Below are 27,813 nucleotides of genomic sequence, written 5' to 3'. Positions count from 1 at the left end.
TCTGTAGAACCCCAGCTCCTCACTAGCAGGGCAGTGTGAGGAGCTGGAATATCCTTGGCTGTGTGTAAGCACTCCTCAGCAAGAACTACAACATCAGTGTGTGACCAATGTTATTTTCATCTTAAATCCAAACGCAGCACCATACCAGTTACTAGGATGAAAATTAACTCTGTCACAACTGGAAGCAGGATATTATCCTCAATTTTGGAAATTGGTATATATAGTAACATGTTTATAACTCTGGTGGAAGTTTTGCTACCTGTGTGATCCATCTGTACTTGGAGTGGAAAATTGGTTAGATACCATTGCTATTCATTTCTGCAAGTTCCATGGTAAAACCTGCTTTGCTGTACCATTTAAATGAAGTCTTCTCCTGTAATACAACTTAATGCTGCAAAAGTTTTCCCCAGGAAAAAAAAAAAAAAAAAAAGGGTGTTACAGTATAGCTTCAAAAATCAGATTAAAAGGATTAGAGTGTTACTTTATAATTTCAAATGACTTTCAGTTTGGATTTGGAAAACCTCACTGTTTTCTTTTCAGGGGGCTGACAGTGACATCAGCCATTCTATAACGTTCTATAACAGAGACTTGTTTCCTTTTTTTCTGTACTCTTCTGTTGACCATTTGTTCTTCCCACCCTGGCTACCTGCAGCAAATTTCTCAGAATTTCAGAGAAACAGGTCATCAATAAAAGCTGAAGAACATAATTAAAATGTGCAAAATGGGAGAAACTAGCACAATGGCTTTTGATTTTCATCAAATGTATGTGCATGAAGCAGTGTACAAAAACTTCTAAATATTTTGAAACAAACAAACAAATGAAAGCAGGCCTTGAAGGTGTTTCATTTCTTCTTTTAAACAACTGCTTGAGCCCTGAGATTTTTTATCTATGAAGTCCTGTCCTGGGGTCTGAGATATTGTTCAGAGATATTTCTTTAGCTATGCTTTTAGCTACTTAATATCTGTGATGCAGTAAGGATGTGTTCTGGCAGACTTCTGTTGTTCTTGTGCAACCTCTGATAAAGGTCTTTCAATATTAATATGATTCTGCTTTTGCGCAAGCCAGAATATGAGCAATATTACTGTTGATTCTAAGATCCCTCTTGCAAGAGTTTAAATTAATGAATATCTGCAAGTTTGAACTTCTCCTTCAGAAGAAGATGAGTTTATTATGTAGATTTTAGAGAAAATTGTTGTATATCAGCAACTGTGATCCCTGAATGTTAAGATATAGCTACTCCCTAGTTTTTAGTAGGGTGATTATACCCAAAATGTAGGTATGATAAACAGTGAGAAATTTATAAGTTACACTAGTTATGCAACCACAGTTAGGATGGAGTTTGTTGAGCGCATCTCTCTGCCAATATAAAATGTGTAATCCTGCAAAACAATTTTTAAAATTCTCTTTGCGTGTATCCTGCCAGGTACATTTGGAACTGGATACTAATTCTGTGGATATCCAAACTGAAGAGGATTTTAATTTGCTTAAGATGAGCAATTCCAAGAGATACGAAGTTCTCCAGGACATTCTGATATCACTTGGCCTGAGTTGTGAATTAAGTGAAGTTCCTACGTTGACACCTATTTACCTTCTCTCTTCTGATGAGGTACGGCCTCTGCTTACATTTCAGTTGGCTGACAGTTATAAGACAAGGCAAATTCAGTGTTCACTTTCAATATGGCTTGTTAACATGGTGGATTTTTTTGGAGAGCTTTATCGTGAATGAATGAAAACCTTAATTTCTACTCTATTGTTATGTTATTACCTGTTAATGGTAGTTTTGAATTTAATAATGGAGGAATATTTACTATATATTTTAAGAGTTGTGCTTATTTACATGCTTCTGGGTATCAAACATAAGTCTGTGATAATCTACAGAGAGAACTAATTCAAACAATGGGAATTGTTTTTATTTAAAACTAGGTGGAAATTTCTGTATAGGTTGGGAACAAAAGATCAAATCGCATAAAGTTGTGTGACAGGTAGATCAGTAACAGATCCAGACTAACTCATAATTGTGTAAGCCAATTTCTCTTCAATTAATTCCATTTGCCTCTATGAATCTGAAAGTGTTCAGCTTCGTGACAGTGCACACTGATGTGCAGGAGCAGGCTTTGCCTCTGAAGACCAATGCAAAGAAGGCATTGAGTACTTCAGCTTTTTCTAGCAGTACCTGCCATGAGGTTCTTCCCCATGCATCAGTGCACCAAGGTTTTTCTTGAATAACTTGTTTGAAATGAGAAAATCATTGTAATCCCTTCTTGCTACTGCTACTGTCCAGCACTAAATTAACTCTAGGTGGATATTTAACTTCCTGAGTTTTATCTGTAGTACCCAAGTTATGTTTTTATATACTTCTTGCGTTGCTTGTCCTTGTTTCTACTATTCATGTGTTCTTTTTCTGCATGTTAGCTCATTGAAAAACTCCCTATTTAACCAATCCGGCCTTGTCTTCCTGCATAACAGTGTTTCATAGCAAAGTTCTTCATAAATATACTTTAAAAATCAGTTGTATTGCCTGGGTATCTTTCCTTGTGTGGTTTCTTTCCAAGCAATCCTAACAAGCAATTCCTTGAATAAGCTGGAATCTGCTTTCTCAAGATGTAAGTCTCCCATTTACCTTCCTAGCCTTTCTCCAGATCATATATCCTCATTGTTGCTGCAGTCAGTGCAGCTGTCTGTGACCAAACTTGAAACAAGCACTTGTGTCTCTCTGTCTGCAGTAAACTCAAAAGAATTAGTTTTACGTCTGTGTTAAAAATTAAAACTCATTTAGCTTTTCTGACTAATATTCAATATGCTTTATACAGAAGACTTAGAATTTATGTAACTAATTTTGTGTGTGTGTGTTCTTTACTGTTTTTTGTGATTGATTATCTTTCCTATGCACTTGCAATTTTCAAGCAGTCTTGCTGTGATTAAAATAAATTAGCAAATTTCTATCCAAACTTGCCATCTAGTGGCACGTTACAGGTTGCAGTCCATTAAAGGTTTTCTTAAATACTTACTGTATAGTTAGATCTCACTCCAAAATTGTTTTGTAAATGTTGTTTCTCCATAGTGTATTTTATTTTTGCTTTGGCCATAACATGTTTTCCAGAATACTATGTGAGAGAAAGTTGTAACTTGTGTGCAAGAGCTGCAGCTATTAATGAAGAAACAGCACAGTAAAATAAGTAAGAAAGATGCAATAGTTGAGCTTTGTAACAAGTTACTTATGTTATAACATGACATCTATAGAAAAACAAGTTTCTCACTTTCCTATATACAGTGAAATGCATCTATAATTTCAGAAATACTTAAACAAGATTTAGGTTACAGCGTATGTCAGGAGTATTGGAAAGGGAGGTGGAAGAGCTGCCTTGAAAGCTTTGTGATTTTTGAACTTTGATCTATTTTTTATGTCACTATTGGAAGTATTTCCCATTTGGGTCTCTAGGATGTATTGGAGTGTATATGCCTTTCCTGAGAGATTAACCAAGTTATGCTTACTGGCAACAAGTGATTTTTTCAATTTTTTTTTTTTTTTTTAAGCATTTTTCTGTATTAAGAAATGCTGTGATAAGTCAACTGATGATCAAGCAAGCTCATAATGTCTTGTTAGCAGTTGCCAGTAGCAGATACTTAGGCAAAAATGAAAGAAAGGCACATGTGGTGCTCCTCCTTTCTAGGAGCTGACAGTTCGTTGATTAATTTTCTTTCAGGCTGAGGGTTGTATCTGTACCACTCCATTTTAAAAATCACTAACTTCCACAGGTTTTTCAAATTCTATTAAGAAGCTGTAAGTTCATTTTGCTTATATGTGAGAAATATTTTATTCTGCTCCTTATTTTCTAGTGCATTAAGAAAAATAAAATATTTTTGTCCTTGTTTTTAGTTCTTTGAATTTTAATTATTATTCTACTTAGCTATTTTTTTTCCTTTCAGATCCATAAGCTTCAATTTACTGTAGGCCTGTTTCTGTTCTGTGTGATTTATTTGATTTGCCCTAGCCACTCACTTTGCTCTTTATCACTTCATGACTTCCATCAGACCTAGTTCCTTCTACTCTGTGGACTTGAAATAAAACTTACTCAACATTATTGAATGAGCAAGTATCTTCTGTATATTCCTCAGCCCCAGATGTCTGATCAATCTGTCTTTTTACATTATCAGTGCAATTGTTGTTAATTTATAGTTCTTTCTGCTTACTGTCTAGGTCTTAGGAGAACTACAGTTCAGTATATGAAGAAATGAGCAAATGTATAATTATCTAACACATAAGCAACCTCCATTTAAAATTAATTTTCTTCAAAAAAAAAAATTAGAAAGGCAGGCATTAATATTTTTTGCCTTTGGCATATGAAACAAAAATCTATTTTGAGATGGAATGCCAAAGATTTGGGAAGAAATATTTAAACTTTTGACCCTAGTTACACTGAAAATTACATAATTTTATGTAATGGTCAAGCGTTTAAAATAAGTGATATATTGGCTTCTTAAGGCTTTGCAGCTAGATTTGTGCTGCTGATGTTCTGAAACAGGCAGAGATCTCCAGCTTTTCTGTAGTGAAGCTGGAGACAAGATGAGTTAGAGGCTGTAGTAATTGAGCAGTGAATCTCATTTACTCTTAGCAGTTGAGTAACTGATTCTAAACAATGAAAGTTAAATCACATTGTTACCGCTGTTGGGGCAACATATTTAGGTTAATTGTCAATAGGAAGTTAAAATATCAGACTGAGATGTCAAACTAGAAAATGTAACTTGTTCAATTTTTGTTTATGTGGTACTTTTCAAATAATATCACTGCTGTGATTAATTTCCATATCTCAGGTATTCTCAGTTTTATTCTTATTTTCTTCATCATTGCTTTTGTATACCTGACTTTTTTTCTAAAAATGGCCACAGTTTGATATTGAAATTCTGGTAATATTGCGAAATTCTGTAATATTGTAATATTGTGGTAATATTCTGGTAATAATCTGGTAATAATTCAAATAAAACATCTTTTAAAAAAACTTTTTAATAAAATAATTACATTTTTACTTACATACATCATACGTTTTAGATATAGTTCATGACAATTTCTCTTAAAACTCAGGGCAGCCCAGGCAAGCCAAAAGGTTGGACATTAATACCTCTATCTCTAATACCTGAATAATGGATGATATTGTCTGTCTGGTTAGAGGTCTATGTCTTACCATGTGGAATTATGCTAGTCAGATCCTCAGCTCATGCTGGCTTCTATTGGTGGTGAAAGATTGCTGTGACAGCTTCTATGTTTTATTCATGATCTCCTTCTTATAAATACAGTGTAAGATAATGGGCCTGGAAAGAAACAACACTCAAGGCTACACTTTCATCACAGAGTTTTTTACACCATGACAAGTACAGTTTACTTCCAGTTGGACATTGTAGAATTCAGTTAGCTGGGGAAAAACATTTTGTTGATATAGTGCTGCAAGAACAATGAAGGCAGTGTTTGAAAGGCAGATTACTTGTTAGGTAAAAGCTAAGTTAAATCTATACAACTTGTTGGTCTTAGAAGTTGTTCTAGTGACAAGTATGACTATTGAAATACAGCACTTTTCCACTTTCTTTGATCTGATATAACACAGTTATGCAAATTATAGACTTGTGCAGTGCTTTAAAAACAAAATTTTGCGTCACTGTAGTGCTAATAAAATCTAAGTGTTCAAACAAATGGTGATCACTGTATGCCTGTTATCTGGCCCCCATATGTTCAGTGTTAGCTTTGAGCATAGAGATCTGATTATTTCTGCAGCTTTGCCTTGAAACACTCTTATATTTACTCTTTCACATTGCCATTTTAAAGGATATTTTTCAGAAATATAGGCTAGGATTGTATTTTATTGCTCTACTATTCAGCATGGCATATTCTTGGCTTCGTGGAAAGTGGAAGCTGGAAACAAGAATTCACTCCTCAGAGAATGAGAGATATTTGACAGAATAGTGATTATCTCCATTAGGAAATACGTTATTCCCACACATTTTCTGGTCTGAAGCTTCTCAAACTTGATTAGTGACTCAGGCTGTGTTAGGCTGAGTCAATTTTTTTCATTATCTTCCAAATGGATGGCAGCCAAATTATGAAATACAAGCAGTCTTCATTGCTTTGGCTGAGCTAGTAGCCATCTTTTAAACAGTATGCTCTTCTGGAATAACAAACAGGCAGTACAAAGATATTGTCTGAAGTTTGAATTTGGGGGCTTTAACTTTTGTTTACTGGGGACAGAGAATAATTTGAAAGTCCAAATGAACATCTGTTGCACTTTAGACTTGCTTTTAGAGGACATTTTGAGATCCAGAATACCATGCTCAAACAGATAACAAACTATAAAGGTGATTGTGTATTTGAATAACTGGGATACATTGCAGCAGAATCAGTTGGACCAAGTCTACGTTTTGAGCTGCTGTTCTAAGCTCCAATTCTGTGATGCCATCGGCTGTTTCAAAATTCCAAGTCCATTATGTCAGCGAAGAGAGTATGAAATTACTTTATCCTGAATAAATCTTTCTTTGAGGATGGGAAACTTGATCTCTTAGCTAGCACTATAATGAACATAGATTTCAGGGTACGTTTTAAGTCAATTTTTTCTGAGATATTTCCGTGTGTATTAGTGCCTATTGTAGAACTTGAGATCCAACTGCAAAACTGCTATTTAATAAAATGTATTACCAGTGTTAAAAGTCAGAAAAAGTTATGCTAAAGTTCAAAAGCCTGATTATTTTTGCTATCTGATAATTTCATGCTTTAAGGTGTATCATCTACAAAATAGGAGACTTGCTTATTCTTTTGTATCATCCACAAAGTGTTAAGCATTGTTCTTGCCTTTTAGCCTGTAGGACAAAAAACAGGAGCCTTTTGGAAATATTTTTTTCCAGAAAGGCAATTTGCTTCTTGCTTTAGCTCAGGAGAGACCTGAGAGCTGAGAAAACCAGTGAAAGAAGCGCATGCTGTTTTGAGCTATCTTTTGATCCCTGGTGAATAGTTTGTGTCCAAAATTTTTTACTTCTGTTTATGTATTATTATCATTTCAGTTGAACTCTGCCTTACTGACAAAGTCTTTGTATGAAAGCTTTGAGATTTTGTCAATTGGTTGGAAGGCGAATATCTTTTAGTGAAGCTGATTCAGGCAAAAACAAACCTGTAACGTAGATGCAACAATGTAAGTGAAGGTGTTCCTGTCAAACACCCTACTTTGTGTTGATTTTCTATTGTTCTGAATGGGATGTCCCTTGAAGAGGAGACTGCTATTTTGACAGTCAGTAGTTGAGCAGCAGTAAAGGTGATGAGGATACAAGAGGGACTGTCATGTGCTTTGGCACTTCAAAGCTCAGTTGGACAGAGGAAGATAGAAAACCATTCATCTGGAAGCTATTTCTACACTGAGGTAATAAGCCTCTGCAGATTCCTGTTTTACAGAATGGCTGAAGTTGGAAGGGACCTTTTGTTGGTCACCCAGTCCAACCTTCTGCTTAAGCAGGACAGCTTAGAGAATGTTGCCCAAGACCATATCCAAGCTGCTTTTGAAGATGGTAGGTGGATGTGGAGTAAGTATTATGTATCTTTCTCTGCTCTCATCTCTCCTCTGTTATTCTATTTACGCTATTAAACTATTTACATAGTTTCCTCTTACATGTCTGTCCATTCTGCCTAAATGTAACTCTGTCTGAAACATACTCCTTGTTCTTATCTCCTTCTAGCTGGCAGGCCTGGCTCTATTAACAAGACAGTAACTTGTGAGGGACGGTATTGCTGTGAAGGGAGGCAGGGGTTGTCATGGGGAAGCTGAGGTAGGGGAACTTGGGAATGTGGCAGTAGATGAGGTAGAATGATACCAGTTCTAGGTATAATTACAATAGGTCATTTTATGGGTTTTAGCAATGACTTGAAGGCTTGCTGAGCTATCATCTCCCTTGCTGAAAGAGAAGGGAGAAAGCAAGAGAAGTATTTGAAATAATAATATAAACTGTATGTAGGGGGTGTGGACAAAAAGATGGTGAAGGGTATAATGCTTAAACTATTTGATACAATTAGAAGACACTAGGCTTTCCTGGTTCTCTGTTCAGAGGCTGTATATTTAGCCTGTCATATAATGCAGAAGAACTAATAACCTATAAATGGATTTTTGGTAACTTTTGGGGAAAAAAATTAAGTATCTAACAGATTGCTTTTTATAGATGCTAACTCTGTAGTAGAAGCTCTTACTGACAGCCGAGTTTGCTTCTACTGGCTCTATAATTATCAGAAGGCTAAGTTATTTATCAATTAATTGTTCACACTTGCGTGTTTCTTCATACTTCTGTTTGGATTTCTTGATTGAAGAACAACTGGTGTACAGCAGGTACTTTCAGTGAATTCACCGGGAAATAGACTGTCTAGCATTGTGAGACTTCAGTACTGATCAACTATGACAGTGCTAGCATTACATTAAAATCAGCAAGAATCCCTATTCCTCTAAGAAGCTGGAAGCAGTTGAGGCTTTTTGTGCAGCTCTTTGAGTGAGGAAAGGTACCTTACCGCTAGGGGTCACTTATTAGCTGAATTTAGAGAAAAGCCAAAAATATGGGAGGGATGGAAAAGATTTTATGCACAGTGCGTTGTGTATAGATTTGCGTTAAAATTTCTGTGTGCATTTGCAGCAACTGGCCTATATAGTATTTCCTCAGTTTTAAAACTGTACTGTAAATGTTACAAGATCAATGGTATGTAGTGTCAAAATACGGTAAAACATTTACAATTAAGAAATCTTGATGAAAGATGAGGGAGACTCTGAAAGTGGAACCAAGTAATTCCAGGTGGTTGCTTCCTAAAGTTATCCTTCACTTTTCTGCTATTACACTCCAGGGAATACTTAACATGTATTGGTGGGAGGGAAAAAAAGAAATGTGGCAAATGTTCCCTCTCTTGTATATTTCTTTTGTTAAGAAAGTGTTTTGTTTTTTTATCTTTTGTGGTAGCAGCAAAGTGCTGTTTATGTTAAACAACAGTGAATAGCAAACTTCAGTTGCTTTACAGTTTGTAAACAACTTTTGACTGTGTATTGGGTTGATAAATGTTTTGGACGATCATTTATAAAACACAAGAAGCTTGGAGAAATGAAATACTTAGCTTGTAGTAATATCCATAAAAAGGGTCTTTATGGTGCTGTGAGAACTAAAATTTAGTGCCTTTGTACTGGGGAGCATTTAATCTTATTGTAGAACCAGTTCTGATATGAAATAGATGTGTGCTCACATCTAAAAGAAGTGCGACTTATTGAAATTTTATTCTGTCATATTTCAGAGCTTGCTTTGTTCAAATCAATATGCGTGATACTTCACTACCATTTTCTTCAGTAGGTATGAACTTTCTGTACTGTATAGAGTAGAAGATATAAGCTATTCTGAAACTGTAATGATGTGTGATATATTTAAATCTTTTTAGAGTTGTGTTCATCCTTTCTGTTAACTTCTCATCCTTGAATGTATAGTCAATAGCATTTTGATTGAATATTCTTTCTTGAATGCAGGTCATTCAGTGTAGAGTGGTGCTAGCCAGTGTGTGAGGCTGAATTTTCTTGGTTTCAGTTTATCTTGGAGTTTGCAATAAGAATCTAAGTAAAAAATGCTGAAATCTACAGCGGCAAATTAAACCATAGTTGTGTTGGCTGTGTGTGTCTAGTACAGGCACACGTTATAACTTAATGCGAAGGCTTCAATTAAAGTGGCTGGTTTTGGGTTTTGTGTCAGCACTCTGTAAATTGTGACTGTTGAACTGTTTGCAGTCAGAGTTCATCTGCCTTGGAGCAGATGGGTGATTTTAGATAGCAAGAATCCATAACTTGTGACAAACGCTCTGGAGATCCATGGCAATTTGGCATCAATTTGTTTACTATGACCTCACTGGTAAAGATCTTAGTTCTAAGTGGAGTATTTCCAAACTTAAAAAACTTGAGATTCTCTGACTGTTGGTGGGGCCTGTAGCTAATTTATGTAAGTGAGACTGGGAAAATGAGAACAGGCTTGGCATCAGCTGGAGTCCTGTGAGATGCTATCATGTTACCGTTGCTCAGAAATGATGATACATTTCCACAATGGGAAATCATCATAGTGGTTATCTAACAACTTAATTAGGGCTCCTTTTGTATATTTATTTTAAAACAAAATATAGCTAGATGATATAAGATCATGTGTTTTAATTAGAGGCAAAAGTTGAATAAGCGAGAGAAAATGTGAGTCAACAAGACAAACTGCAAACTTTATCTTATTTAAACAGTGTATTTTCCACACTGAGGTCTTCTGTATATATTTCTTTAACTGTTAGCAACTCTTTGACAATTCAGCTGCTCGATAACATTGGTAATATCTTATGAAGAAGTTCATTATCATGAGAAAAAGAAGCATTCGCAACAAAAAGCTTTTTAGTTAAGTTTATTGAGCTGATTTTACTCTGGAAAATTAAGATAGGAGTTTATTTAACATTATCATTGAGTTAGAAGACATTCCAGTATTCTCAGAGTTTGATGTACAAATGTATCTACTGGAGAACATGGAGAATGCAAAAGATATTTCAAGTGTTACTTCCATCAGTAGTTGAAAGCAAGAGATTGACTTACAAATGCATTCATTTTTTGACAGTTCATTTTAAGAAGTGACTTGAGGTTTCTGCCATGTTGAGGAAATCCTGAAATTCCAGGTGCTGTGGGAGTGGAATTTGGCATGTGACTATCTGGCTGACTTTATGCAGTTTTTGTAGTGAAGAGCTGATTAAACAACAGCTGCTAGCTTAATTCAGACATTTGCTTTACTTTCTACTACAACTTTTTTATAAAAGATTATTTTATTTGGGTTCTAGTCAGTGGCAAGTGAAACATATTTCAAATTTATAAATCATTTTACTCAATTACTTGACATTAACTACAGAGGATTTACAAAAGCAATGAAGCAAGGTTTCACAATTATTTGAAGAAATTAAGTCAAGATTAAAAAAGTTCTAAGAATGAATTTTGTTTTCTCAATAATGTACATTTCTTTTGCCTATAAAAGTATCCCATTTAAAGATGCTGCATTGTCATGTCTATCGAGCAAACCTTTATTCTAACAGTTAGGTTATACAGAGCAGTGTTTTGCAGGATAGCGTGATTTAATACTAAGAATTTTAGTCAGTCACTGTTCTTTAACTGTGCCAATAGCAAAGAATCAGCAGTGCTGCTGAAGTTTGATACCTAAGTGCGATACTAAGTCTGTTAATGATTACATCTTATTTTAGTAGCCATACTGGCAACTTCAGGTTTCAGAAATGAAGTCCTCTGTCTTTAACCCTTTATAAATGGATGATATAATAGAGATTATGAAAATGACACTGACCTAGAGAAAAAGACTTGAGGAAAGTGGAGGTGGGAGTTTTTCATCTAGCGTTTAAATTGGAGCATTCTTCTTGACTGATGAGGATAAGAACTTTTTTGAGAGACAAAAACTTCAAGAAGAAGAGCTAGCTGGTCTTACTGGATGAAAGAGAAAACAAATGCTGTGTGGGTGGAGAGAGGGGAATGGGGCAACAGCTGAAGAGGCAGAGGTAAGAAGCAAATATTAGCCACACAGAAAACAACTTCTATTGCTGCATATTCTAGCATTCTCTACAGCTGCTAGTTATAATGCATGTCTAAAAAATATTGGTTATCAAATCTGTGCTACTTCTGGGCAGATCGTTCCATTGGAATGTAAGGTACAGATCAACTTTTGCTTTTTACGGCTTTGTAGAGCCTCATTTTTGTTTTCTAATGTGTATTACTTACCCATTGCATGGCAAATTGTATTGGACTTGTTTCATGAATATTATGAATACTAGTTCGGAAAATATTGTAAAATATCCTCTCAATTTGTGAAAACTGACTGCCTGTGTAATTCAAAGCTCAGCCTTAGCAGGATCAATATTCCAGAAGGTAGTACAGTGTGCTCCCACTTGTTTTAACGGGGATAAAAATCTCCTGCAATTTAAGGTGATAATTTATAGTTTTTTCATGGCAAGAATTAAGATTTGAAGGCAGAACAATAGATCTTTATAACTTAAGTCTTCAGAAATGGGTAACAAATTGCAGATCTCAAAACATTAGCCTGACAAAATATCTAGGTTTTTATTCCATTCAGTAAAAGACTTTCTATAGAGTGAATATTATGTTCTAACTACTTCAGAGAGGGTAAATAAAGATAACGTGATTTTTATTTGCAAAGAATGAAATGTGCAGTTAGATGTTAGGTTGCAAAGTGTGATACTGAGTAGTATGTGAAAGTTTCCTTTTCCCTGCTTTGTCATGATATTTTTTTAGATCTTACATTTAAAAAAAAAGCAGTTGGTTATAATTTCTTTCTTAGTTACCTTTCAGTGGATAAAGTTGGCAATGTTTTCAGTGGAAAAATGTAATCATAAAAATTATTTGAAAGGAAGAACATTATTCATACTAACATACAAACATACTGCCATCTCCTGCACTTTAAAGAATGGGACTTAGATGTACTCCTTGTAATGCACAAAAACAGCTTTTAGTAATTGGAAAGCATCTTGAGATCCTCTTAATTTTAAGATATAGAGAAAATGATTTTGAGGGATTATGTTTCATCTTTTCCATGTAGCCAAAACCAACAACAACAACAAAAGGTATTTCTGAAATTCTTTTGTTTCAAAGGAAAAAAATTGCTATTTGCTGCATAATCTTGAAGATAAAAACAAAAAATTACAAACAGCATGTTTTGACATTTTGACTTGTTAAATGAAATAAGCAATTATCCATGCATTTTTCTGATCTGGAAGGTAGATAATCTTTTCTTTCCAAAACTGAACTGTTAATATTACAATTAGGTCATACACCATAGCCTACCTGACAGGAACAGCAGCTGCAGAGGTGGAAGTTGCCTAATTAGTGTTTCCTCTTGTTTTTTTTTCTTAACTGCATTTTAAATGTTGATTTATTATCTGCTTTTTCATCACTAGTATATTGTAGTACAGTAGCTTAAAGCAAATACGTACTCTTTTTCACTTATTACAGAGAGGGGGCAGCGTCCCAAAGTTAACATAAGCAGTATGGGCTGCAAATTAGTGTAAGTATTCATGCTGCTTGTTTGAGTTCTGGGGTTTTGATAGGAATACCTGAAAATATTTCAAGCTTTGTCTTTAAAATACTTGTTTTAAAGAAATATATTTGACATCAGGCATACTCTGAACAGGTGATGAAAGATGCTTTGTCTTTCATACGAGAATAAATAATTGGATTTGAGACATGTGCAACCTCTTTGACTCAAAAAGTCCTTATTATGTGGATTGGTAGAAGAGAATATTACCTTTTGCCTACCATATTCTTTTCTCGTGTGTCTGATGCTGGCCGCTGTTGGAGAAAAGGTGCAGATTTTAAGAGGATCTGACTGCTGCTCTGTCCTTAAATTTGTATTATTTCAGCAGCAGCAGCTGCTTTTTACAAAAGATGCTCCTTTCTTTGAAGTCATTGGTTATTTTTGCATTTGAAGAGGAAGTTCATCAGCTTTAGTAATTGTGGGGAGATTTTCCTTCTATCTGTTTGAGCCATATGCAGCATCTGGGAGGCAACATTAGTTCGGTATTTCCACCTAGTGGTATGGATGAAATAGCTAGCAACAACAGGGATATGCTTTTGTTATCTCTGTGGCAAGCGTTTCCTTTTGGAGTTGGGAGTGGACTTCAGTTTTTTCTAAATATTTTCTAGCTTTTTCTCTCTTATTTGCTCTACTCTGTCTAATGATACTCTTCTCACCATTTAGCAGTCCAGCTGTAACAAGTTAAGACACCTCTGAGCTGTAATAAACCTTACAATAATTATTGCTATCCCTATTGCTCCGTACAAAAAAAAATTCTCATGTACTAAGAGAAGTCTCTTTGTCTTTGGAGCATATTTTAATTTACTGGTAGAATGTTACTTTTGCAGTGACTATCACATTCCCCATTTGAGCAATAATGTTAGATAGACAAACTGAAAGTACACATCAGACTTCCAACTATTAAATTATGATCACTTTACTCATTCTCTTGTTTCTCTATCCGTTTGTTTCAAGGAACTAGGACCCAAATTGTCTCTATTTAACTAATTAATCATTAGGTGTCACAGACTGAGCATACAGATTTTCACTGTAGCTTGAATTCATTAGCTTTCATGGAACTATTCTGAATTTTTATTCAGCTATTTATTTTTCATGTTATTATTTGAGATCATTCCTGAGATTTTTTATTTCAGTATGATTTGTTAACCGTCTGATTTGGGAGTATTAATCAAGAGTCTTCAACACAGTATTTAGTCAGTTAGAAGTTCATCTTTGGAGTAGATATCTGCAGGGCTATTTTTTAGTGTTTTAAAGCTTTTACTTCATGCTGTTGAGATTCTTGATTTTTTTAGAAGTGTTGTCTGGGTGGGAAGTTGTAGTTTTTTGTCTTCGTTTCTCTACGACTCTTGTCTATTTTTCTCCTCTTAGTATTACTACAGGGCTCTGAATTTCAGCTTTACCGTTTTCACAGTCAGCCAGAATGTCTGGAAGGCTTGACGCAACCATGTGGATTGGGAGCTGGAATTGTCTTTCACTCACAGGCTGCTCAGCCAGAATGAAAAATCATATTCACCTGTATTGTTACTCCACGTAAAAACTTTCACACCTTGTCAGAATGTTTAACCTCACTACTGCACTGCAGTCACTACCTTTCCAGTAGGGTATATTATAGCCCATACGCAGCAAGCATTTACTACTTAAATAAATTTACCAAGTTTTACCAGAAGGTTGTTTTTTTGTTTATTGTCTCCACTTCCTTATTCCCCCGCCCTCCTTCTTTGATGGTGTTTCCTTACCAGGGTTAATACTGCATTTTAATGGAGAAAGTCTGAAAAATGAATTATTTTTCAGGTGTGCTATTCAGTGGAGTCCTCAGGCAAGTGCCTGTTTCTGTGCATTGTGATTAGCTTGTATTAATAGTGGTCTCCTTGAACTGTATTCAACATAGAACGTTATCATTTATGTTGATGAATTTTACTTCAGAAAGATTTATTTGACAGATTGTGTCTTCCCTCAACTGTTATAACACTGATAGAAAATAAATATTCATAAGCACATAAACAGATTGTTATCCTCAGAGGCAAGTCAAGGGAATCAAAAGTCGTTCAGAGTAAATAATGTGCCATCATTGTAAATGCCTCTGAATGCTTGTATTTCCCTCCATTGATCATTTCTCTTACACTGCCTCTTTCTTGAGTCTTTTCTTGTTTGCTTCTTTGAGCGCTGTGTTTTCCAAGTTGCTGTTAAAAAAAAAAACCCCATATTTCAGACGTGAGTTCTGATTTCCATTGCGTTCTCTATGGTATGATAACTTCTGCATGTCATTTTGGTCTACTGGAGTAGAGCTAATGGTGTGTATGACTTGATTAAAGCGAGCTCAGTCTTGGAGTGGCTGAAGGATTTGTCGTCATAAATGTTCATCCTTATCCTCATGAGGGCTAAGTGTGATGTATGCCTGCCTTTAAGTGACAAATTGCATTTTGTCATTTTTTTTCTTCCCAGTTTACCTCTGTAATTGCAGGAATGCTTTCAGATGGCTGCTGTCTGGGGAGGCTGGTTCTGAGGCTAGTTTCAGAAGCTACCTGGATATCACAAACCTTATAGTTACAGGAGGGTGTACTGTGTGCTTGGGGTACTATTTTGATATTTTTTCTCTGAGGGTAAAAAAGTTACTTATTTCTTCTGAACAAGGTTTCAGTCCTGGCAGAAGAACATGAGCGTTAGATATGGAAGAAGAACTGCTATGTGTTTAAAAACAACAACAACAAAAAACAAAACACATACCAACAAGTGTGCATGTAAAAGCAATTTGTATTTACCACTTTTACAGCTAGACATTATAGTACGTGTGCATGAATACTGCATTTTTTACATAATTTTGAAGAATGTATGAATTTATAGAGAAAAATACATGAATTTGCAAGTTGAGCATTATTGAGACATTCTTCACTCAATTTGATACCTAAATTTTATACTGCTATGTATGACATTTGTGAAGCATGAAGCCTAACTTTTTTTTGTTAGACCTCACTCACTGAAAAAAACATGTTAGTTTATTATTATTATTTTAATTAATCCCATGCTGTCGTGTTCATGTTTTTTTAGGATCCTGGATTAGGAAGGAGATCTTAGTTGCAATGAAATTCAGTAGTTGTTATTTTAATGCTATTGTTCTCCCCTTAAAGTATGTATATTATAAATAGCATGCTATGCATATTCTTGCCTTTATAGCACATAATTCCCAAGAAAATCTACTTTCCTAGGATCCTTCTTTTATAATATTTTATTTATTTGTTCATTTATAAACTGTTATGCCAACCCCAAATAAGTTTTAGGAAGAGAAGCAAAACATGCAATACAAATTGAACATTAGCTCTACAACTTTAGAGATGGAACTGTCTTGTAATCTCTTTGGGTTGCAGTACATTTGAAAGTATGTTGTGGTCTCACCCCAATGCTTAATAAACATTTCTTTACCTCAGCCCCCTCCTGCAGTTTTACAGAACTAGGATTTTTTAAGAAGAGGCAAAACCTAGATGCAGCAGAAAGTTTGTCATTCTGGTCTAATGCATAATTGCAGTGCTCAGAAGAGAATCCTTGGCTCCTGTGCTACTGTTTCATATTCATGAACACTAGATTCACTCACATTTTATACACATAAATCTGCTGAAAGGCAAAGCAAACCTGATGGAAAACCTTAAACTAGGAATGGCACATTATCAGCGCTAAGAAAAAATATTTTCTTAGGTTTTATTTACTTAATTCATTCTACTACGGATTCCAAGGTTTTCAGCAAACAATTGTATCCTCAGTTAGAAAAAGAAAAAGTTTTGGTACCAAATAAAAATACTATTATGTGATAGCTGTTTAACAGAGCCAGTTTTACCAGCTGAATATATTGCATCTAATTTATTGCCCTATTAGCTGAGAACAAAATTCTTCTGTATTTTTTCTAGTCAATGCAGAATACTTTTGAGAGCAATTTAAAATAAATGCATGTAACATTTAGGGTTATACTGTAATTTATTCTTCTAAATGTGACTTTGATCCTATTTTAAAAACAGAACAAAATACGACTTCAGGCTAATATGCATAATGCTCAGATTTTGGTGCCAAAATGGAGTGTCTTTCCACTTCTGCATGGTTTCTCTGTAGTTATTTTTAGCATGGTTGTAAGTATGCTCAACATACTATACACTGTTTTTTTTTTTTTTTTTATTAAAAAAAAAAAGGAAACCAAAACAGTTTTGTTATGAAGTAGGTGTCACAAAGAAGTAAATGGGCAAAACATAATTTATCACGCCCTTTTTCTGGTAAGATAAATCAACACCTACTAGTCCTCTGATTTATCAGACCTTTCATTGCAATACTTGCTTTTGTGAAGTGTTATGTAGTGATATTATGTCAAAGGTAGACCTTGTTCTTATTGATCCTTTACCCTCAAAGTCAACTTTATGGAATGTTGCAGCAAATGTGCCCCAATTACTGTGTTATATTCTGAAAGCAGTTCACATTACATACACATTCATGTGCAGTTCAATTTCTGAGGTTAAACAACTATGTACAACTAAATGAGATTTGCACTGTAATTTTTGGTATCTTTTAAAAATGATCTTTAAAACTTAATTATGGATATTAGAAAATTATGGAAGACTTGATGGTCTTTTGATGCATACGTTCTTTGTTTGTCTTTTTTTTTTGGTGCATGTTTGTGTGCTTAAATGTGGTACAATGATAGCAAGCAATTACAATTTTGCTTGGCTTAAAACATGACTAAATTCAATTCTCCAGTGATTTTTTGACAGAGTTGTGAATTCTAAGTGAGATTTTAACATCCAAATATGTGCTATTGCATTCAAAAGTTTTCTAACAATATTTGAAACTGATTTGGCAAGTGTTAGGAAAAGGATTTAGTACTTCAAGAGTTCAGTATGTCATCTTTCTTTGCTACCTGTATAATAAAATTTAGATTTTTTTTTTCATAAAACTGATACTGAACCTCAATCTTTTTTTTTTTTTTTTTTTTTCCCCACACAAAATATTGATGTTGCATTTGTAATATACTAGGGGAATACTAATCTTGTTGCTGTTGCATATGGATACTGAGCAAAGTTATCATTCCATGTTAAGAAATGTTTTTTAAAAGTTTTAATAAAAACATTCTGAAATATTTTAATCTTAAAACACAAACTAAGTTTTAAGTAACTTCTGTTTTTATTGGAAACCTTCAACAGGTCTCAAAATCAGCACAAGCCAGAGTAAGTTAGTTCAACATTATAAAATACTGCTTCATCAAATTAGGAATTTTAGATTAAGTAGGCTTTTAGCCTTTTCAGAATGGAAGGTCATTTCCTTTCATATGTAATGTGCTTTTCTCATATGTATGGATGGCTACAGGTTTTGCTGGTTTTGTTGTTGTTTTTCCTGTTTTAAGATACGCATTCAGTTCCAGATAACATTTTCCCTTTGACCCAACCACTTTCTCTCAATAAACAGTTTGCTGATGAGAGCAGCTGCTGGGGAGATAGCTTCCAGACTGTTCTGTTGCAGCTGAGTAAGAAAGCCAGAATGCACCTTACCGTGTTGTGCTGCTGTCCTCTAGGTTTCTCTGCTCTGTTTCTGTTTTGTTGAGGGTAGAGCAATGGGCCTTCTGTAGTCGGTATTCTCTTGCAGCTGTGAAGGCTGTTACTTAGCAAGGGACCATGAAGGACAGTACTTTGATATCTATACTGAGAAATCAAGATAAAAGTTTTCTCTTGAGGTTAATATGTTTTCTCTCTTTTTTGTATCTCTAGCTAATTGTTCCATGCTTTTTTGTAAATTTTAAATACCTTTTTGCATACAACACCATACAATGTTGTGACTGCCTTGTTTCTTTATTTCTTTTGCACGCAGAAATGTCAGTATCTGCCTTCTAGCAGCTTACCACCTAGAAGCATAACTATGTTAAAAGCCAGAAATGCTGATGTAGGGAATTAGGATTAGGGAATAGGATTACTTATTATCTTGTTTCCAGCCTTATCAATAGTGTTCTCTTCTGTACAAAAGGTAACATCTGATATGCTTTTGTTAGTTGGTGACTTCTGAGCAGACCTGCAGCCCATTCTTAATATTTACTGCTGCACATTGAGCAAACTAATTTTCTGTCTACATGCAGTGATCTTTTAGGCTAAATTTAGTTTTGGGTTCAAATTTGGGCACAGTCTTATGAGCATTTGTCAAAACACATAGGCTAAGAATGGGGTCAAAATCAAAATGAGTTTTTGTTCAAAGCAGTGCAACTGTGATTTTAAAAAAGCGTCTCTTAAAAGCCTTGCACAACTCAAAGCAATTTATTAAGTCTTCATCTGTCTTGGACCAGGTGTTCCACGCTTCAGTACCTGACTACTTCTACTCCTTGCGCTGCTGAGATGATATACTGTGTATATGTATTCCTTCTACAAAGTAATAATCACTTTTTGAAGCACAGAGAAGAGTAGAAAAGACAAGGTTTCTGATTTTTCTTTGTTTTTTCTTTGGAGGTGATGACACTTTTCTGTGCCTCTTCAAAGTATATAGCGAAGTAAAGTAACTACCCGAACCACTAGAAACTCCTTGTTGTGAATTATAAAGTTACCAATCCCTGCCATCTTTCTGAATGCACTTCCAAATTCTACACAATGGACTCATGTTTTACACAGTATCTGGATTTAGGAAATAAGAGACGATTACTAATAAACTGAAGCACATTTCCTAGCTAAGTAGTATCCTGAGAACGCATAGCAAAATCATTCAGGTAACTACAGAAGTGCGTGAGAACATGAAATGAGAGGGCACCTTGACACTACAATAAAATCTTTATGAAGTTATTCGGGGATGGAAGAAGGAGAACATGGAGAACTGGGGATTTCTCTTTTTAAAATTTTGTATTATGATCTAAACATGGAACTGCAAAAATAATAGCCCTCTACCTGTAGGAGAGACTAAAGTGAACAAATTCTCCTCTAATTTGGCCTATATTACTGAACCCATTGTAAATTATGTTTTCCTATTTAAAAATGCTAAACAAATGAAAATGTTAAAAGTAATCTGGGGATGGATTAAAATCAGCCAGCATGGCAGTGGTTGGAAACAGTCTAGCTTGTTCCATTTTTATCTATTCTCTTGAACAAGGACTGAACTTTGTAGTGAATTATGAGCAGTTAGTATTAGGAGAAATGTTTTTCATGTGCTTTCTGAAAATTGATTCAATTGAGTACTTCATATATTTCAAATCATATTTTGAATGTTTGTATTCTAAATACCCTTTGTGCTTTGGAGTTCTGTGTATTCTTTTTGTTTCTGCTATTACAAAATCTATCAAGCTCAAAGCTACTTAAATGTGAAAGAACAACTATTCAGGACGCCAAGTGTTGGCATGTAGTTAGTAACATTTATTAAGTATTAATGACATCTGACAGTCTAATGGAATATCATAGCCTGATTGTCTGATTGGGGAGAGAGTGAGAGAGACAGACTGGCTTTGGCACGCAAATACAAATCTGCTCTTTACAGCTTTCCCAATTCCTGGTGAACAAGTGGAAGATATTTGCTATGGTTTAATCATCAGTGCTGCTGGGCGGGAAGAGTGCCCCTTCTCTCATCTTTGTGAGTGTTTACAGCAGGCCTGTTCTTGGTCCTCTTTCGGTTCCTCTGTCTAGGTCATGACCGCTAAGATAATACCTTTTTCTTTCCCTGTCCGAGCTATCTAGAAGTTATTATTTCTTTAGTCATTTTTTCCCTAAATATAGATGAAGAAAGATAAAGTAATACTTTCTAGTGGGTAGATGTGATGCTAAATTTAGTATCCATATGCTGTCTTACAAAACCTCACTAAAAGTTAATATCCACATACTGGAGTATGAAAGCAATAAGGATATTATATTTATCGCATTCTGCATCAACAGTTTATGTACAGTAGATTTTTTTGGTGCAATTTGATATGTTTATTTTTAACATTTTTCTCTATGAACGAAGTACAAGCATGACTTTAACATGGGTTTATGGTTGCACTATGAAACTGTCATCTGCTTCAGATCTCAATATATGCCATTATTACAGGAAGTAAAAACATAGCCAACATCAGAAAAGCATTTTTTTGTGCCTCATTAGTCAGAAATATCTGCCAAAACCTTGCCCTCTTGTGCTAATGACTGACTTTTCCTACTGCTGGCCTCCTAAGTTGCTGGCATTATGGGCTGAGGTTGCCACTGTAGGTGTGCTTTTCACTGGCGCCAGCCTACTGCTCACTACCACGTTGGACTTGAGTTTGTTTCTATTGGATGCTAGAGATGCTATGGAAGCTCTCTAGTGGCTAGTTTAACACCAGTTTAACACCTTTAAACTTGTATGCCTGCTAAGCAGAACTGTATAATACAAGGAAGATATACTTTTTGTGTATCTGTGTGTGCGTTTATTTTTATATTCTAAATTGGAAATCAGATTCCAAATGCTGTGCACTTTATGAAAATGTGTTCTTTTCCATCAGTGCTGTTATATAAGAATTCATATGAAACATGTATGTGTTTAAGATCATATCTGAAGCAAGTAATGCTTCATTTCATTCATTTGGAAACAGCCAATTCGGAAAAACAGCAGGTTAGCCATGTGAAGGTGTTATTCCCATTAAGTTACTTATGCTCAAAACGGGCTATTTATGTTCTTCTCTGAAAGACTGGCACTTCATGTCTGTGCACTATTAATTTCCTTGGAGATAGTGAACAGACAAGCTTATGTGATTTAATTAGCTCATCAATTAATAATTCATCAATCAGTGCATCAACTACAAAGTTTTTAAAAAGGCATTAAGGCAAAAATAGAGGCAGATCATTGGAAATTAATAGATGTTAGGAAAAGGAAGAAGAAAAATAGTTAAAAGTCCCAGGTGAAGCGTTAACTTCAGAACATTTCTGAAGCTGAATGTTTCCACTCTAGAAAATGAAAACTTGGCCATTCTTAACACAACACACAATAGCTAAAATAGTTTATTATGCTGGAGTCACAATATTGTGTCACAGGTAGAACATCGCTGGTTAAATTTGTCTGATTTTTCCTCCCAAGAAAGTAGAGTGTTAAATGATGTATAATGTTTGTTCATTTTATGGCATTTTATTTTTAGCTTTCATTCAGTTTCGCCTTCATGTTTTTAATAAAAACCAAATGAATTTAGGCTGTGACTGAAGCTTTGTTTCAACAAAGAATTCCATTGATACTGAATTTAAGATTTATTGTCAAAAAGTTTGGTAAAAAAGACCAGCTCCCAAATATGCCCAATGTGTGCAGGGGGGGGTGATGCATATATGTGTGTCTGTGTACATATTTATATACATAAGTAAGGAAACGCATAGAATAAAATGTATAAATAGAATATAATATTAAAACCTTGGAACTGGGATTATTTTTTACCATTTAAATCGAAAATTTATGTGCTTTGTGTGTAAGTCTCATTAGCTGATATAGCCCAGGTGCAGATAAAATCATCTCCATCAGGAACTATAATTTTCTGCTATTTTATACTACAACAGAGAAGGGTGCATGTGCAGCTGGTTTATTTGTTTGTTAGTTTGTTCTTTTAATCCGGTGTCTGCCTCATTTCTTCTTATTGTTCAATCTCGACTGCTAAGTAAGCATTAGGAGAAAGGGAAGCTAATGATTACAAAAAAAAAAGATTTTTATACAGCAAAAGAATACTGTTATATAGCAGTTCCTTCATACACCTGACCAAACTCTTAAAATCATAGAAAGCAGATGTTAAATGATTTTAAAAATAGAGCTTTTACTCTTCCTTCTTAATGATGCAATTACCACTTATACTTTAGTTCAATAACTTACAATGCCAGACCTCCAACCCTTGATGCAGTGAACCCAATAAAATTCTCTGCTGGTGGAGGAGCATACAAAGCATGCAGTGGCTTTACTCTATTTCTATGGATTTTGTGAATTGCCATTCACTCTATTTCTCTTTGTGCTTCAGAACAACTTTTCATTTCATGACATTTTCAGTTTGTCAGTCAAAACTCAGCTTGTTCATACATTTGTCCCTCAGTACCAGGTCAGTGATGCTGTCACCACTTTGAAATGCTGCTTCTTTCCATGCCCATGTCCTTTGGAATTCAGGTTTCACTTGGGAGTGCGTAGGAAAAACTTGTTAATGAGAACTGGTGAGTGGTTCCTGTTAGTATAATGCTTTTCTGCTTTTGATAATTGCTTTTTACAATGCATTGAAAACATACTGTGCTTTTGTCATTTGAAACATGACTAGAAAATTTTTCTTGTTGTAGATGTAAAGTTCATAGTTGAGTCTAACTGTGAAACTGGTTTAACCTCTTGCCATCTGGTCATTCAGCTGAGATGTCAAATTTCATTCTTTGTTTAAGAAAGAAAATGTCAGTATCTTTTGTTTAAAGAATGTACATAGCAAATTGATTTGAAAATAGAACAGTTTCAGACATAGGGAATTAAACTTGTCTTGACTTTTATTCTCCCTGCCAAAAATGATGCAGTAATGATGGATAACAATTTTAAACATATTTATGTCATCCTAAAACATGTAGTTTCTCTATTTATTAAGTACATTGCTAATAATTTGCATAGTAGTGATTTTAGCATGATTGTATTTGTATGTAGCTGCAGATGTTGTGAGTGCCTGGATTCGTGACAGCTACCGCTTTTTTTGCATGCGTACTCATAAGATTTGTATCTGTGTGCTTTAGGATCTTGATAATGAGCTGTAGGTCAGAGCAAGCAGTGGCCAGGATCTCTGATATTCTCTTACCTTGTGTCTCTGTTGAGTGCCTTGCTTGACACACCTGATGTGGTCCCGGGAGTACATAGGGCCAGGCAGTGTTTGGAACCAACACTTACTTTTAAGTGGCCACCAGAGGTTGCTGCAGAACGATGGACACAGCTGGGAATGGGTTTGCTTTCTGCCTACATCCCATAAATGGTGTTAGGTTCCTCGTTTTGAATTCAAACCTGAATCCTGAGCTTAGCAACAAATTGCACAGTTCTGGTTCTGACGTGATTGTTTTTTTCCAATGGAGTTGAAGCAAAGGTTAGCCCTGACTCCTTGTATATGTTTATGTCATTACATAAAAATGTATTTCTCTGTGTGCTGGTTTAATAGCGGGGACCAAAAACATTGGTTCAGCATCCTTGTTGCTGTAGCTGACTATATGAAGAAATTTCTTATGACGAAAATTAATTTTTCTGGTGTGGATTTGGTTAGGGCTTGAAAGTTTGCTTGCTAAAAATTGTAAAAATGTCTGTTGGTTTTATTTGTTTGCTTTAGAAAATTCTAAAAATGCTGTTTTTGATTACGTAGTATTTGTGTATATATTTTTCATCAATTCAGTAAGCATGTGTACATTGTGGGAAACATTTTCTTCACAATTACATGAATGTAACAAATCTTAAATGTCTCAATATGCATAAGAAGCAAGAAGATGAAATCAAGAAGTGTGGGAGGAAAGATCGCTTGGAAGAGTATGCTCAAGAGGATAAATGTTAGGAACAGTGTGGCTTATTTGTAATAATGTAACCTCACACATGAATATATGCTATTTCAGGCTTTTCTGAGAATATGTTGAGGCAAAAGTACACAGGAGTTTTTGATGCGTAGTTTCAAACACTTTTATTGTTTGCTTGGAATGTGACAACATTTTAAGCACCCTTACTTTTTAATGTCTGTTTCTGTGAGTCTGTAAATCCATCTTTATGTAAGTTAAAATGATAATTTTGTGCCAAGGAATTGCATCCAGGCAATCATGCTACATGAAATTCTGTGTTCAGAAAGCAAAGGGAAAATGCACTGCCAGATGAAGCACAATTTCCTTACGCTCCGTCACAAAAATTAGAGCTGTATTATTTTCTAAATATCAGCTGCAGCTAGTGAGTTATTGTGTGTGTAAAACAAGAAGTCTGAGAAGAGTTTAGCAGCAGTTTGCCCAGCCTTATGGTATTAGTGAGTGAAGATACAAGTGGTTCATGCAGATCAAATCAAAGAAGTGTTCGTTAAACCATTTATGATACATCATCATGTATGTTTTTTTTTTTACATCATACATTACATGTATGATGTAAAAAAAAAAAAAAAAAAAAAGTGAAGAAAATATCTTAAAACATATTTTATTCAAGTTAAATGTAACTTTAGAAAATGGAGAATTGAGAGGTAGTTTATCTGTAACTAAAATGTAGCTAGAGCTACTCTTAGTCTTATCTTATTAGCTAGCTCTTGATTGCATTTAGAAAAAGAATGTTCATTTCTTTTCATTTCTTCATGTTATGGTTACTATAGGATTGCAAAACAATAAGTCAGCTGACGTTCTCCTTCCAAAAATGCCACACCAGAAGCAGTGTCCACATGAAACTTGAGAAAGTGTAGTTTCTGAGGATGGAAAATCCATACAAAGGTGTTAGAAACAGAACCACTTTTCTCATTCCTTTTTAAGATACAATAGTGGGATTTGGAAAATTGGGGTAATTCCTTGGATAGATAACTATTTATAGGAAGCTTGCTTTTAATTGCAGTTTGTAGGTTTTAAAGAATGGGACTGGAGCTCAGGGACATCTTTTTCAAAAGTGAGAGAGCTAGGCTTCAGAACTAGCTTAGAAAACCCACAGCACTGTGGTTGCCAGATACTGCTATAACGAGAAGTAGGGGCACAAACTCAGTCAGAAACTATGCATCTAAGAGAAGATTTTGAATTAGAAGTGAAATGTCTTAGAAAATTTGAAAGTAAGAATCACTGATACGTTACCTAGGGTAGAATAGAATACACTTTTTTTTTTGTGGTTTTCATTTATCATCTTCTGAAAGGGAGAATACAGTCATGAGGGCCACATTTTAGAATTTTGCTCCCAGGTCCAATTTAATGGTTGTGCTCATGTTTTAGTATTCTGAGGAATCATTTGTCCACACATTTCAGTATCTTGTTATGCTTCCTATATTTCTGCCTCACAATGCTGTATCTATAGATATACATAAAGTATCCATCACCTTAGTCAGTGAATAAATAGCTTTTACTCCATTTCCTGGTTTACATTCAATAGATTGTGTATTAGCTTATCATTTTTTTATTATTAGCTCAATTTTATTGTTTTTTTTTTGTTTGCTTTTTGCTTTTTTTTTTTTTTTTTTAATTAGCTTCCTTCTAATTCAGTTTAAGTTATTTGTGAAAGTGTACATGTGAGGAAAAGATAACACTGTCTCTAGGGGAAACAGAGCTCTTAAAAATATAAGCTATATACTTTGCAAAAAGAAGTTGCAGCATGCATTCTTGTGGACTGTTAACTCTTAACAGCTTCTATGGGAGGGGTAAACTTTTCATGCCAAATGTCCTGAACTTATATTAGATATCTCCAGTAAGAGGGCATCACCAGACAGATAATGATTGCACTAATTCATTTCTTCATTTCTTATTCAGTAAAATTTATTTCTAAATAACCTAAAATAAAGGCAAAATAAATGTTTTGGTTTGTATATATATAAAATTATATGAACATACAGCAAATTTATACTTCCTATTTAAAATACCTTGCCAAGATATGTCACAGCCAATGGCATAGCTAGAAGACAAGGGAGCAAGCATACTTACACATGTTTTGTACACTGGTATAATCATTTCTTAGTTGTGTGCTTCTTTGTGTTACACGCTTCTGCTTTAGCTGGCTACTTAACAGCCACAATGGTGTAAAGTTATAGTTGTGAAGCTTCTGTTAAGCTGATGGTCACAGACCCTGTTACAGAAAAAGAGTAAGCCTTAGCCTGCAACTGAGCATGACCTCAAGTTTAGGAAAACTGTACCAACTAGTCAGGAGAGGCCAAAGTAGGACAACTGATGGAAGCTGATCTTCGAAGAGGAAATAGAGTTAATTTATCCTGATGATTACATGAATGTGAATGTTCTTAGAAGAATGTTTATGTATCTTCCTATATTCTGGTCTGTATTTCTTGGTCTTATTTTATTTCCCTTGCCCACAGGAAATCCATCTTACATTTTTAAAATGGCTTGAGGAGAATGTAAATGCTGAAGGATTAATAGAATCCAGCAAAGTGTCTCTTAAATTTGTTTCGTCTTGTGAATCGGAAGTGGAGATAACTCCATCTCTCATGTCAGTCGTCACCGAGATGGGAAACTTCTCATCAGAACATTTCAGCCTGGAGACATATCAGCAGAATCTACAAACAAAGAAACTTGGAAAAATTGTTTTATTTACTGAAGCTACCACCTCAACAATGAATCTTCTAGACGGGTAAGGCAGTGATCCAGACCATCTTGAGTAAGCTTCTATCATAGTAATGTTTAAGGTAGTAAGTATCCATATCTAGGCGATTACATACATTTTCCAGTGCAAGTTATTTTCTAAGCTAGTTATTTAACAAAAGTAATACCAAATAGACTGGGGCATTAGTTTTAACACTGCTGTTTCTTCATTCTGTTTAATATCGTTTTGCTCAGTATTCCACTAAAATGTTCTTTGGTGCTTGGTGGTTTGTTTGTTTGTTTGTTTTAGATGTCATTTAGGATTGTAGGCATTTTCTTCATCACCACACAGACGATGCTTGTGAATGAGTTGTGAGATATCTTTGAGGAAGTAGTTTGTTAGAGTTTTGAATGGGATTAAGCAATATGAAAATCACAGCTTCCAAATCTTAGGTTGCAGGCTATGTACAAAGGATATGCTGTTTTGTTTCAGAACATGAAATAGTCTGATGGATCAAACTGCCTTTGAGAAGTTGTTGC

The 27,813-nt window shown here is 34.9% G+C and overlaps 1 protein-coding gene across 1 annotated transcript in view; it reads left to right on the top strand.

The window, feature by feature from the left end:
* The window catches only part of HLCS (holocarboxylase synthetase), a 115,745-nt gene that overhangs the window by 10,765 nt on the left and 77,167 nt on the right, over positions 1 to 27,813 (top strand). Inside the window, exons 5-6 of the mRNA XM_042809478.1 lie at positions 1,425 to 1,607; positions 27,051 to 27,322. Of these exons, the coding sequence (XP_042665412.1) occupies positions 1,425 to 1,607; positions 27,051 to 27,322 (455 nt within the window). The remainder of the gene's footprint in view (positions 1 to 1,424; positions 1,608 to 27,050; positions 27,323 to 27,813) is intronic.

Source organism: Centrocercus urophasianus, unplaced genomic scaffold (assembly GCF_019232065.1).
Source record: "Centrocercus urophasianus isolate 14NV4802_14NV808 unplaced genomic scaffold, USGS_Curo_1.0 seq_12, whole genome shotgun sequence".
NCBI lineage: Eukaryota > Metazoa > Chordata > Aves > Galliformes > Phasianidae > Centrocercus > Centrocercus urophasianus.
This window is presented reverse-complemented; position numbering and strand designations above follow the sequence as displayed.